Source organism: Rhipicephalus microplus, chromosome X, assembly GCF_043290135.1.
Source record: "Rhipicephalus microplus isolate Deutch F79 chromosome X, USDA_Rmic, whole genome shotgun sequence".
Classification (NCBI taxonomy): domain Eukaryota; kingdom Metazoa; phylum Arthropoda; class Arachnida; order Ixodida; family Ixodidae; genus Rhipicephalus; species Rhipicephalus microplus.
The window spans coordinates 471,501,397-471,514,389 of record NC_134710.1 but is presented as its reverse complement, the minus strand read 5'-3'; the positions used below and the strand labels follow the sequence as shown (position 1 = coordinate 471,514,389).

General features: G+C 47.4%; 1 protein-coding gene across 7 annotated transcripts in view; it reads left to right on the top strand.

Annotated features, from left to right (window-relative positions):
- Positions 1 to 12,993, top strand: part of LOC119160815 (endoplasmic reticulum transmembrane helix translocase) — a 520,848-nt gene that overhangs the window by 392,233 nt on the left and 115,622 nt on the right. For all 7 annotated transcript variants that reach the window (XM_075881403.1, XM_037413063.2, XM_075881402.1 and 4 more), the window contains one exon: positions 2,686 to 2,778. In XM_075881403.1, the coding sequence (XP_075737518.1) occupies positions 2,686 to 2,778 (93 nt within the window). The remainder of the gene's footprint in view (positions 1 to 2,685; positions 2,779 to 12,993) is intronic.

Here is a 12,993-nt window from a genome sequence, read left to right as displayed (position 1 = left end):
ATGTTGTCAGAAAAGGCCTCAGTAAGTCCATCCTGATCGGTTAGATCGATTAGTTAGAGAGCTTGATAAGTTATAGGAATCCTGCTGGCCTTATTACAGTGTTCTGCATCGCTGACAGTCTCGGCATGTTTTGACGTAATAGGGAACGTCATTATTAAGGTGCGGCCAATTGTGGTATTTGTGGATCCTTGCGTGTGTACACGAGAAATCGAGGTGACCAGCAGTCACATCGCCATGCAGATCCTGGAAAATTTCTAGGAGCAGTGCTGAGGGCACAATGATAAGGTAGTTGGCGTGGGCTGTCGAGAAGTTATTCTTTATGAATACGCCATTTCCCAAGCAGAATGTAGACGATTCATGCCTAGATGCTGTTGCTACATCAGTCTTGCCTTCTATGTACAAGGCTTCATTGTTGTGGATCAGTTCGCTGCCGTCAGGCGAAGTTGTCTGTGCATTCTGTGCCCAGAAAGGTATCTTGGTCCTAATCTTGTGTCGGTGGATCAGTGGGGCGCTGATGAGCAGTCAGTGTCTTGTGTTTTTCCCTCCTGACTTTACACCACGGTGATCTTAAATTTTGGGAGTCTGAGACTCTACTGTGTAAATAGAAACAAGACAGTAGTTGTGTTTGCGCTTGCATGGTTACTTGCATTTGCATGTTCATGGTTGTTAGTTCTAATCACTTTGCTAGTGATATACCATATTTCCTCGCATAATAGATGCACTTTTTTTCCAGAAAATCTAGCTCTAAGTTAAAAGTGCGTATCTTATGTTGGGTAAAATTTCCGCAAATTTTATTTATGACTACAGCATAGACTGTTAGTAACGTAAGTCGCCCAAGTCACAAATATCTGCACTACAGCCAGAACAATCTCCTTCGTAGGCTGCAATATTGTAAAAAGTGTTGAGCATGCAGTCTCGCACGTTCGAAAATTGAGGCATGCGATGCGGTGTGCATTCAAATTTCCAATAATTAACAAGACCGGCGTTCCCAACAAAATGAGTGCGGGAAAAAAAAAACTTGAAAAGGAAGCGCCATTGTGAAAATTTGCCAATTAAGTTTCAGGCCGCCTAGAATATGCGCATTATCACGATCGAAATTTTTTGCGCTGTATGCTTCCAAGCGGGTTTCACGGGCTCACACTCTGTATTAAAGACATTGCAAATGGATCGCGAACCACCATTCGAGTGTTACAAGTATCACCCAAGCCCCCTTTCCTTCAAGTAGAGCCACCAAAAAGCGTTACGTTGAGTTTGCACTAAACCGCAAGTTTTGATCGCCTGCAACCGTTGACCTAAAACCAGTGATTAGGCCTAGCCTACGATTCAGCACTTGTTGCGGGAAGTTTGTACAAGATGATATGAAGATTTGGCGTCGAAAAGATAGCATTCAAGCTTTGATTCGGAAGCAGCACGTGTGATACAATGTTCAGGTTCGTTGCCAGGAGAACAACGGCGACAGAAGTCCAGCGAGCTTGTGCAAGTCCGCGTAGTGGCAGGTAAGGCGAAAGCTCGCGTCGGAAAGCTTTGAAGTTTGCAGAGAAGGTAGCGAATGCAATAGCGACGACACTTTCTCCGACTGGAAACTCAATGCTGACTTGACGAGGGTGCCATCGCACATTCCATGCGGAGCACACGCCGCTGGGCTAGCAGCCGGAGCCCCGCCGGCCTTCTTCTTCACTCGGCAAGCTCGTGGAGCTAGCTCAGTGCTGCTGTGGTCTTGTTTCTTTTCGTTTGCCTCGCTTCAGTTAGCCTAAGAGGGCGCAGAATCGCACTAGTGCAAACACAGCACAGAACTTCTAAAAAATGTGTTTTTGCAGAATTGATGGTGTCTAAGGTTTCCTTAGCAGCAGCTGTAGCGAGCAGAACTTTTGTTCGTCTCACGTGCCTGCAGAACTTGATGGTCATTATCCATGATTTTGCAGCCTAGGTTTTGTGCACAGCCGCAAACAATCAGTTTCACTTTGATTCTATCTGTAGGCTACATGCGTGCTTCCAAAAATGTGGAGATGCGAGCTATCATACCATCGCTAATGACCACGGTTTTGTTCACCGTAGATGTGGCGTTGAGCAGTTTTGTTTTGACTGAGTGCCACGAATGATGCTATGTCACAAACATAGCAGGAGCTTTCAAGTGTGAAGACTGATGCTGGTGTATTCTGCATTGAACTTGCCAGCTATGTTTTTGTTGGATGGACGATCTGTCACCAGAGTGTAGGAGTGGTGGCAGTAGTGGTTGCTTTGTAGAGGGAGGAACGGGAGAATGAGAGTGGCAGTTTTTATGCCAAAACAGAACTGTATTGATTGATTTATTCATTAAGGTATGATGCTAAGGGGAAAAAGTGAATTTTTTCTCAAAACGTCGTGTTTCGGATTTTGGTTATGTTAAATGTGCAGTTTATTGCCCTTCATTTTGTTGCATAAAACTTTTATTTACACAGTTTCATTCAAAAAATACAAAAAAAAATTTAGACCACCCATCACGTACGAAACCGCAACTGAAAGTGCCAGTTTTGTGTGCATCATAAAATGAGCTTTATAAATAGTACAGTATTTCCTTGCCACTTTAGCAATCGTATCAAGTGCAAACATATCATAATGCTATACAAGCATTGCCAGCACATCATTTTTAATCAATACAGTCATCTTTCTTTCATGACTGTGTCCTTCTTTCATGACTGTGTCCAGGGCTTGGCCTACCTCACTGCAACAGCCAAGAACTTTTTGAAGAGAATGCTGCCCCACATACGAGTGTTTGCACGTGTTGCCCCAAAACAAAAGGTAGGCTTCTGTATCACGTTTGGCTCTCAAGTAATGCATGTCTGGGTCGAAACACTGTCGTTACTTGTGCACTGCTGTTTTGTGATGTCAGTCACACGGTAGGTGGCTAATGTTTTTTTCTATTTTATTTGTTTCCAATAAACATTTATCAGAATTCTGCAATGAAAAAATGCGTAGTGCAACGTAATAAAAAATTTGATGTAAGGGTTATTCTAAAAAAAAAAATACTGTCGAGCCCGCTTATAAAGAACCTGAGCCTGACGCGGCATCCGTTCACTGTATCCCGAAGTTCGTAGTAAATAAAACACAGCTTTTAAAAAAGTTCCAAGTGAAAACACAGACATTTTTTGCCCAAAAAGTTCGTGGTGCACGTGTTTCGAAAAGCAGAAGTGATAATGGTCTCGAGTTCAATTAAAACGGCAGGGTGCTCGCTCGCCGAGGCCCGTGGCATAAACTGCATGAGGCACTGGCTCCAAAGTTTCGTCGTTCTCGCAATATGATTCCTCCAAATTGCTCTTGCCACGTACTTCATTCACAATGCCCTAATCCATGCGTGGTTCCGAAGTGTCAGCATCATCATCAGCTGTAATTAAACCATCGTAACTGATGTCCCACCCGCTCTCCCAGGTTGGAGTCGACGACGCGCTGCCACAAATCGCTGCCAAAGTGATCCTGTTCGGAAGCTTCAGGCTCGGCATCGGGCCAGACATTGACGAAGTCAGCCTTGCGAAAGCAATTTTGCGCACATGTAGCCGTCACCGCCACCCACGAAATATTCACCATCTCCACAGCTTAATAACGGGACGCCTGAAGCGGCAAGTTGGCTGCCAGGTGGTCAACAGCTATGAGCAAGCGCTCCGCAACGCGGCACTCAACGCGCGGATTATGCTCAAGCCAAGCGGTCACACTTTCGACGTATTGTTGAGTGGCAGGAAAAAGCGTGCAAGTCTGCCATCCTGACCACGCACACACACCAAGAGCGAGCAAGACGCGCACATGCGACACGCATGCCAGAACACGTAAAACAGCTCTGGGCTCGTTTCTAGTCTGAAAACGAAACTAATTCGAGCCAGCGTGGCTGGCGTCGCGGAGCGGTGGAGTTGGGCGAAGGGTTTGTGATCAAGAGAGGAGAGCAGATTTGCAAGAGAAAAAGGGCAAGGATTGCAATAGAGAGGGGAGGATGCGGCGGGATTGCGACCTTGAAAACCAAAACATACTGGAAGGGGGCAAATTGGGTAGCTTGTTTGAAAGGTCTGCGAAACGTGCAACTCGTACGTAGAAAAACTTGGAACAGTTTTTGAACTTGAAACCCGCACCGGCGGGTTTGCGTGGCCTCACTAACTTCAATATTTCGCGATTCGTTCCGCGCAAATTAACAGCTGTTTTCGCGCTTTCGCATGTGTGCGAAGAGCATGCTTAGCCGAGTGCGAAGTGAGCGAGAACAAATCCTAAACACGAAACGAATCGCATATTATCAGAGTCGGTGGAGTAGCGTACGCGCGTGCACTAGACGCAGACGATTGGATACAGTCGGTGGCCGACAATGTTGGCAAATGGTCTGGTCACTACAGGCCGGCGACGCCAACGATATTATCAGCGATCAAAAACAGGGTAGATGGTTGACCAGTCTTCGAAAGATCAGTGGCAGGGTGAAAACAAGGGCCTCGTCTGGCGATGCGGGGGGCTCGAAGTAGCAGGGAGACAAAGTACGGAGGGGTGCGTAACAAAAAGTGGTCGGGGAGAGTGGCAACTAGAGGAGTGCAGAGGCAGGGTCGTCGTTTAACAATACAGTAAAAGCTCGTTAATTCGAATCGCAAGGGGAAGCCGCCTTAGTTCGAAATAACGAAAGTTCAAACTAACGAAAGTGAAGAACAACAATAGAGCACTGGGAGTAGGGCATAACAATTTCTTTTTTTTTTAAATCTGTGATCGCGGCCTGCCTTCTTTCCTTGAAGGCGACAGCCAGCACTTTTTGCTCTAACGAGCGAATTTGGCGGAAAGCCTCTTCTCCGCCTTCTTCAAAGCTTAAGAAAAGACGGGCGGCATTCAATCCGGCCATGACTTCTGCAGCAGAGAGCCGCACTGGTGCTTCGTCCTTCTCCCCATCGTCGTCGCTGGCAGCGACAGGTCCTGCTCTTCTCACCTGACATATTATGTCGCCATCCGTGAGTGCACCACACACCACTGCACTTGAGTCCACATCGACGTAGTCCGCACAGCAGACGACTTCCAAAACGTCCGCCATGGGGGCGGTGACGCCGTGTTCAAGCACTGGTGGCTCGTCAGCTTGCAGAGCTTCGGTGCTGAAGCCACAGTGGCGAATGGCGAAAGCAATCTGCTATCGTAAGCGCTCTCACTTGCTCACAAGCACACACAAGCATGTGTAGTGCACTTAGGAGCGTCACTTGGTAGTTATTGCACAAAATAATTTGTGCCAACATATGACGCTGATGAAATGATTTTAAATTTCTACTTATACCCTGGTCCATGGGCTGCAGTACCGCTGTCGTGTTTGCTGGAAGGAAGGCCAGCTCAATGGCCTTCGTCTCAACATTGACTTTGTGAGCCGAACAGTTGTCCACAAGAAGCAGGACTTTGCCGCCACAGCGTTCAAACTTCTTGTCAAGCTTCCCCAGCCACTGCGCAAACAATTCCCCCGTCATCCAGGCCTTTTTGTTGGCCGCATAGTCTGATGGGAGGGACCGGATGTTCTTGAAGCAATGAGGACTTCTCGATTTGCTCATCACAAACAAGGATAACTTCTTGGTCCCGGTCATGTTCTCAGTAACCATCACAGTTATCCATTCTTTACTTTTCTTCCCTCCCGTGCACTTGTCGCCTTTATACGTGATAGTTTTGGTGGGCAGCAATTTGAAAAATAAGGCAGTTTCATCCGCATTAAATATGTCCTGTGGAGAATACTTCTCCATGTAGCCTTGAAGCACTTTGGAGCGCAAGCTTTCACACGTTTTCATGTTGACGGCGTTCATTTCACCCGACACAGCACGAAAAACGAGGTCGTAGCGTTCGCAAAAACGGTGCAACCACCCATCTGAAGCAGTGAAGTCGTCGTAGTCTAGCTGCAGGGCGAAATCCGCTGCCTTTACCAGTATGACTGGGCCACTCAGTGGTATGTCCTGCGAACGCATTTCCTTTATATAAACCAAATGAGAAACGCTTTCTTGAGGTCAGGATACTTTGCGGGCCGCAACCTCCTCCTTTTGCTCGCAACTTCTGCCTCTAAGGCGTCTTCAATAGTACTTCTATTTTTTATATAATTAGATAGCGTCGTTTTCGGTATCCCATGCTTTTTCGCGATATCTTGCTTAGGCAAGAGTCCGGCGTCCACTTCCCGCAGGATATCAGCTTTCTCCTGAAGTGTTTTGGCACGGTATTTGCTGCGGGCACTCACCATCAAGTCAGAGCAGCAGAATCCTGACAGACGAGACGCTACTACCGGCGCTACCGCAACAAATGTTAGCCGAGGCCTAACACCAACACAAAGAATCGCGACAGTCGGAAGCTACTCCCAGCACCAACAACTGAGGTGTACGACGCAGGCCTGAGACAGAGACTGCAGAGAAGGCTATGCACCCGATTTGCTATGTGCTGGTCATGCCATCTGTCGTCTAACAGCGTCTGTCGTCTACGCAGAATTTTCAAAGGCTCCGAGATGGGCACTTACAAAAAAAAAAAAAAATCTTGGAGGTTACGTAGAACGGAGAGCAGGCAGCCGCCGAGAGAGAGAAATTGTGGGGGGAGGGGAGGTGAAAAGTAAGTGGTGCTATTTTCTGCACTCAGGCCTCAGTGCCAGTTTTTCCGTTTTTCTCTCCGCTCCCTGTCAACGCCGCCTCGTAACTCGGCAGTGGCCCTATTGAGTGACTAACCAACGCGCCGGCGCGGTGGCACGTAGTTTGAATTGTCCGCGGCGGAACCTACTCCCGTTCGAATTAACGGGCTTTTTTATTCATAGGCTTGTATGGAGCTTGGCCGGATCGTAACTTACAGTTCGAATTATTCATAAATTCGAATTATTGAAGTTAGAATTAACGAGCTTTCACTGTAGGAATGTATGGGCACCTCGCCGATCTGATCCGTGGTCAAAAGTGGTTTTCCCGGCATGTCGGCAGAGCGCCGACTCCGTTCGCTGTAACCGATCAGCGGCGCTCGGAGACGTTCGTTGTAAGTGCGTTTTTGTGCCATTGAGGCAATGTATATTTTCACAGTCATGCGGATATTGTTCGTTTTAAGCGAAAGTTCGTTTTAAGTGGGGCTGTTATATGTGGGCTCGACTGTAGTACTGTAAAGAAATTTCCCTTTGTGCAAGTGGTATTTTTTTGTCTAGCGTGGGAGTTAATTTTTTTAGTTGCTTCATTGTGTCATATTTACAGTCCTCTTTGTATGGAAAATCAGCTGGAAACTGTATTAGGCAGTAGTAAAGACAATAGGTTTTTTTCTTTAATTGGTGGTTACATTTTGGCTGTTCATCCAAAGCAGGCACAACATTAGTTGCAGTTTTTCTTTTTTACAGGGTTTTGTACATTAAATGATATTATATGCTGCATTGTAGTTTTCTGTTAGTCATAGTTGCTAATTACGTTGTGTCCTATACAAATGAGCACACATTGCATTACGTGTAGTCTTTGTATGGTGCAATTTCTGGGACGTTCTAGCAGCTTTTACCACAGGTATTTGGTGTGTTGGGTCCCCCTTTTCTCCTACGCATGTGTGGGGCTGAGACATGTGATTAGACCTTTAAAGGGGCCCTGAAACACTTTTTGAGCATAGTCAGTAAATGCTGCCAATCGGTAGTAGAGGCTCCCAGCAACACGCGAGCCAAATATTATAGCACAGCATGTGGCCTGGAATTCACAATAAATTATCCAAATCAGCTATAAATTGCTTTCTCTTTTCTTGACAAAGCACGCAATAAGCCCAAAAATCACTTGTATTAAGTCCATCTATCAGCGATTGGCTGATTTGAACATGGCGCGCTTGGTCGTTGCAAAGATCGCTGCGGGAGGCCGTCACTTGTCCACGCGTGCGCGCGGGATCGCGCTGAAAAAGCCACGCATTCAAAGAAAAAAAGAAGAAAGTGCTCAAGGTCACAAGGTGCACCTGACGTTTTTTGTTTGCCCCTCCCATTCCTCCCTACTTAGCTTCCAGCGCTTTCATCAGGACGAGAGAAGAGAGAATGCGATTGAAGCGTGTGACAAATTTTTGTAACTCCGCTCGTACTGGACGGTTCTTGAAATTTTTGCAGCATTGAATCTGTGAGGCAATACTCTTTTTCCATGAATTAATTCCATAATTACTTAGAAAGGTGTTTCAGGGCCCCTCTAAACGGAGGCTCTGAAGCAGTCTTGATTTTGTACAAACGCATTGAGCCAGTAGAGTAAGTCTTTGGGACCATTTGCAGACTTATGTGACCTCGTTTTGTAAAGTGTCCAATTTATTAAGAGAGTTAAAACTGCAAATTGCATCAGCTCAGCTGCCTAAACGTTCAGACATCTATACAACCACTCATGTAGCACATTCCTCTGTGCCTTTGCATGCAGGGGTCATGTAAGGACAGTAGTACTGCTTTCTTTTGTGTATTTTAATGTATATCATCCTTTCATACCCATAGTTCAATCGGTAGAGCATCAGACGCATTACCTAAAGGTTGCAGGTTTGGCCCATGCCAGCTGAAATTGTATTTTCCACGTTAACTTTTTTGTATTTATGTCATAATTATTATAATGCAGTTAAAAGGCTACAAAGCCACCCGTCTTGAACGAGCATGAAAAAATGCGTAGGGATGGGGGGGTTACTCGAGTAACAACAGTGAACTTTGATTTCAGGGGCGTGGTCGTGATCGCTGGCACGTGCGCTCTCTCTTGGCAAGCATCAGTGCACCTTCAACGCAAAAAAACTGTGTGAAAAAAGCACTTCTTCCTAAGAAGCTCTATTTGCTTACACCAGCATTTTGTGGGAGTTTTGCGATATCAGATACAAAAGAGTTGGCTGATAACTATAGTGAACTAGATAGGGGTAGTGAGATGAGGGCGGTCCTCCTGGCGAGGCCTTTTGCACGGGAACCACAAGGCGACGCTGCGTTGCCCTTATCCTGAAGCGTGCCGAAGCGGGCGCTTGTGTGCCGCACTTTCAAATGACGAGTGTTAATAGCAATAATAGCGATGTTAATAGCAATCAGCGCGGTTAATAGCAACCTAACCACGCTAACCTTACTCCCATTAAATCAGGGCACTCGCGAGACGTGATCTACCAGATAAAGTAACAAAGCCATGTGCCTATCGGTTCGCTGACAGCAAAGGATATCTATCAGCGTGATGACACAGCTTCAAGACCAAAATGCGATGACGTAGCCACAAACGCTTCGCGGTAAATATGAACTTCCTAGTCGGCAAAAGCGGCTATGGCATGTTAGCAACTAGAGCTGGGAATGGATGCCGCGTTTGCCGCGCGTGAATGGAGTCAACATGCTGCGAATGCCGGTGTTGTCGGTGACCACGTTGGTCGTCATAGCAATGGCACATGAAACATTTTTTTCTTTTTGAAGTTACATGAGTTGTGTCGTCCTGGATTAGATATCCAGTGCACTGGATTAGATATCCAGTGCTGTCGCCAGACCCATGCGCGAGCGCCACTGTTACTTTATCTCATAGAATGTGCCTTGCAAGTGAGCCGAAATGTTGTGCCCTCAACCAGAGCCCCATTGTAAAAATAAAAAGAGAGAGGGGGTAGCAGTGTTAGAAAATTTCTTGGCCATCTTGTAACCTGTGCAGAATGCTGCTTAAACCATCTTCGCGGCAGTTCACTGGTGCCCTGTAGAAAAGTGTATTATGATTTGGAAAGGGCTGTTAGAACAATTCACGGCACAGCTAATTTCGTTCAATAACTCATGCGTGTATACTTGGATGGCTTTGGTTTCTCACTTGGCCTCCCTATCTTTCTCTGACACACAAAGGGGTAGGCCCTGTCATTGCGACTACACCCACGTCACCAATGTAGCATGACGTCGGCAATATATTTATTGATGCACTGCCAATGGATGAACGAGGCTTTCTCAGCATGCCGCATGTGTGATTTGCTCGCAGGCAGCGTGGGGAGGAAGCATAGTGCAAGGCAGTGACGAGGCAAACAAATATGTAACATGCAACTCCACGTTTTGAAACCATAGGGCCAAGGTGTAGTTTGGCTATACAGAGGAGTGCTACCTGATGTTGCGTCATTCAGCGAGGGAAGAAGATTAAAACAGGCACTGGAGAGAGCACGTGGGAATGGTTTTTTTAAATGAAGCTTCCCCATTGCATTCAGTGCTGTGATATTTGCAAATGTGATCGCAGGGGCCTTCGACACCAATTTGCGAGCTTATTTGAGGGGTGTGAAAAAGAAGTCCCAGTCAGTTAATGGGCCTCTTTTAAGAGAAAAAAATGTATATTTAAATATATTGTGAGAATTATTTATGCATCCCGTCTTTTCATCTGTACATACTCATTATCACCAGTCAAGTTTAGGTTGTGGGGCACATACTTGAGACAATAAAGAAGAGTCTTGAGGGTACTCAACGCCATCTTACAAGTGGTGGAGGTGCTGCCCAGTTCCTGCGTCCTCTCGCTATCTCGGACAACCCCAGCCTCTTCTAGAACACACCGCCGCTTAAACGACCTGGGTTCGGTAATGTCGCAAAAACCGACCAGCCCAGCGCCCCAGGTTCGCCAATGTTCCCACCGCCAAGAAACCCTTCTCACCTGGTCAGCAGCCCTCAAAAGTATCCTCTGCTGTTCGCAGGGCTTCCGGGTGAAGACGTTGAAGACTGGCTCGAGGAGTATGACCGCGTGAGTGTTATAAACAACTGGGATGAGCCTGCGAAACTCACCCACGTTGCTTTCTACTTGAGCTGCGTCGCAAAAACGTGGTTTTTCAACCACGCCACAGAGTTTCCGACATGGCCCGCCTTTACACGCCAGCTCCGTCGCTAACCCGTCAGTGTGCTCGGATATCGCCAAGAAGAGGCTCTGTGCACGTGTTCAGCGCCCCGGCGAGTTTCACACTTCTTACATCGAAGATGTTCTCGCCCTTTGCCGCCGCGTCAACAACTATATGGCGGAAAACAACCGTCTGCGCCACCTGCTAAAAGGCATTGCGACTGTCGCTTTTAATGCGCTTGTGGTGCAGAATCCCCAGACCGTAGCCGATGTTGTCGCTACCTGTCAGCGCCTTGAGGAGCTTCAGATCACTCGGGTGCAACCTGATATGTCTGATCTGAGCTCAAGTCATGATACAGCAGAGCTGCGTGCATTGATCCGCTCTATCATCCGCGAGGAACTTCATGCACAGGCTTCACCTCGCCACCTTGATATCCAAACAACGCCACCTGCTGCTAGTTTACGCGACGTCGTGAGGGAGGAACTGGCCTTGATCACAGGTACACCAGTTCGGAGTTCACATCCCGTGCCCATTCCAAGTTATGCTCACGTTGCTGCGACGACACCTGCGCCCCAGCAAAGCCTGGCCTCGATGACAGTCACACCAGTTTCGAGCTCATATCCTGTGGCCATGCCAACTTATGCTCAAGTTTCTGCTAGGACACCTACACCCCAGCAAAGCCCAATGCAGCTTCCAGCGCCCGAATTGCATGGTTCGCTCAACTCCCTCGCACCGCGACCATCTTCCCAGCCTTACAACGACTGGCGCACTTTGTGGCCGACTTGCTTCTATTGTGGCATCCGTGGTCACATTTCAAGGTTTTGCCGACGCCGTCAGTGAGACGAAAGACGAAGCTACGATAACTTTGAACGGGACGACTTCTACCCCACTGGACCACCCTATCGCCGACTGTATCAGAACAGCACTTGTCGGTCGCCGTCTCTGCAGAACTTTGGCTCAGTTGGTAGTTCCCGTTTCTCACGTCGTCACTCACCTTCACCGATGCGGCGTTCCTCTTCTCCTCTCCGACCTTCTACTTCAATTCCCGACCGCCAACTGAAAAACTGAACAGTGCAGCTTCGGGAGGGAAAGCTGCATCTTTCAAACTGCGTCGAACTACTCCGGACCGCCAATCGGATGTTTTATTGGTGTATGTTGAAGATATACAGACAGAGGCACTGGTAGACACTGGCGCATCACTTTCCGTAATTCGTGCAGACTCTTGAAGAAAATCAGGACGCCATACAATGGCCCTCCCCTTCGTTGCGCAGATGGAGTCCCTATTCAGCCTTCAAGTGTTTGCATAGTCTGTGTTTTCATAGATGGCATCCTTCACCACATTCAGTTTCTTGTACTTCCTTGGTGCACTCACACAGTAATTTTAGGATGGGGCTTCCTTTCTTCGGCATCAGCTTTCATATCATGTCGTCAGCGAGTAATTCAAATGTCAGCTACTGAGAGTTCATCCGATGTCGATCCATACAGCTTTCGTTTCGTTGCTGCCGCTGATTGTTTCATTTCGCCAGGAGATGAATAAATTCTCACGATCGCTTCGGATACTATAGTTAACGGTGACGTGTTCATAGCTCCATCAGTTCGCTCCAAACCTGCGGGGCTTATCATAGCACCCGGCCTTGTGCGGTTTAACGACAGTAAAGCATTGGTCACTGCCTTGAACCCAACTTCTTCGCCACTGATGCTGCCCCAGGGCACTGCTGTGAGCTGCTTCGCTGACAGCGAGCCTTTTTCGCTGGTTCCCCTTCACGCAGAATCAGCGCCTTTGTCTGCTACAACTGATATGAAGGCTACCACTGCTGCTTTAAATGACACCATAAGTCCTCACCTCACTGCCGAGCAAAAGAGAGACCTCTTAGACCTTCTCCAAAAGCATAGCCTTTCGTTTGACGTACATTCCAAAGTTCTGGGCCGCACCTCCGTTGCAGAGCACAACATCGAAATCGAAGGCAGCTCCATTGTACGCCGCCGCCCATACCACCTGTCTTCGGCGAAGCGGCAAATCATTGAGGAAAACGTCACCGACATGCTCAAACGGGATATTATTCGACCTTCATCCAGCTCTTCGTCGTCTCTTGTGGTGTTGGTCCGGAAAAAGGATGGCTCTGTCCGCTTTTGTGTTGATTACAGAGCACTCAATAAGATCACGAAAAAAGACGTATATCTGTTGCCACGCATAGATGATGCCCTGGACTCCCTACAAGGCGCAGAATATTTCTGCAGCCTCGACCTCCGATTTGGGTATTGGCAAATACCTATGCGCGAAGC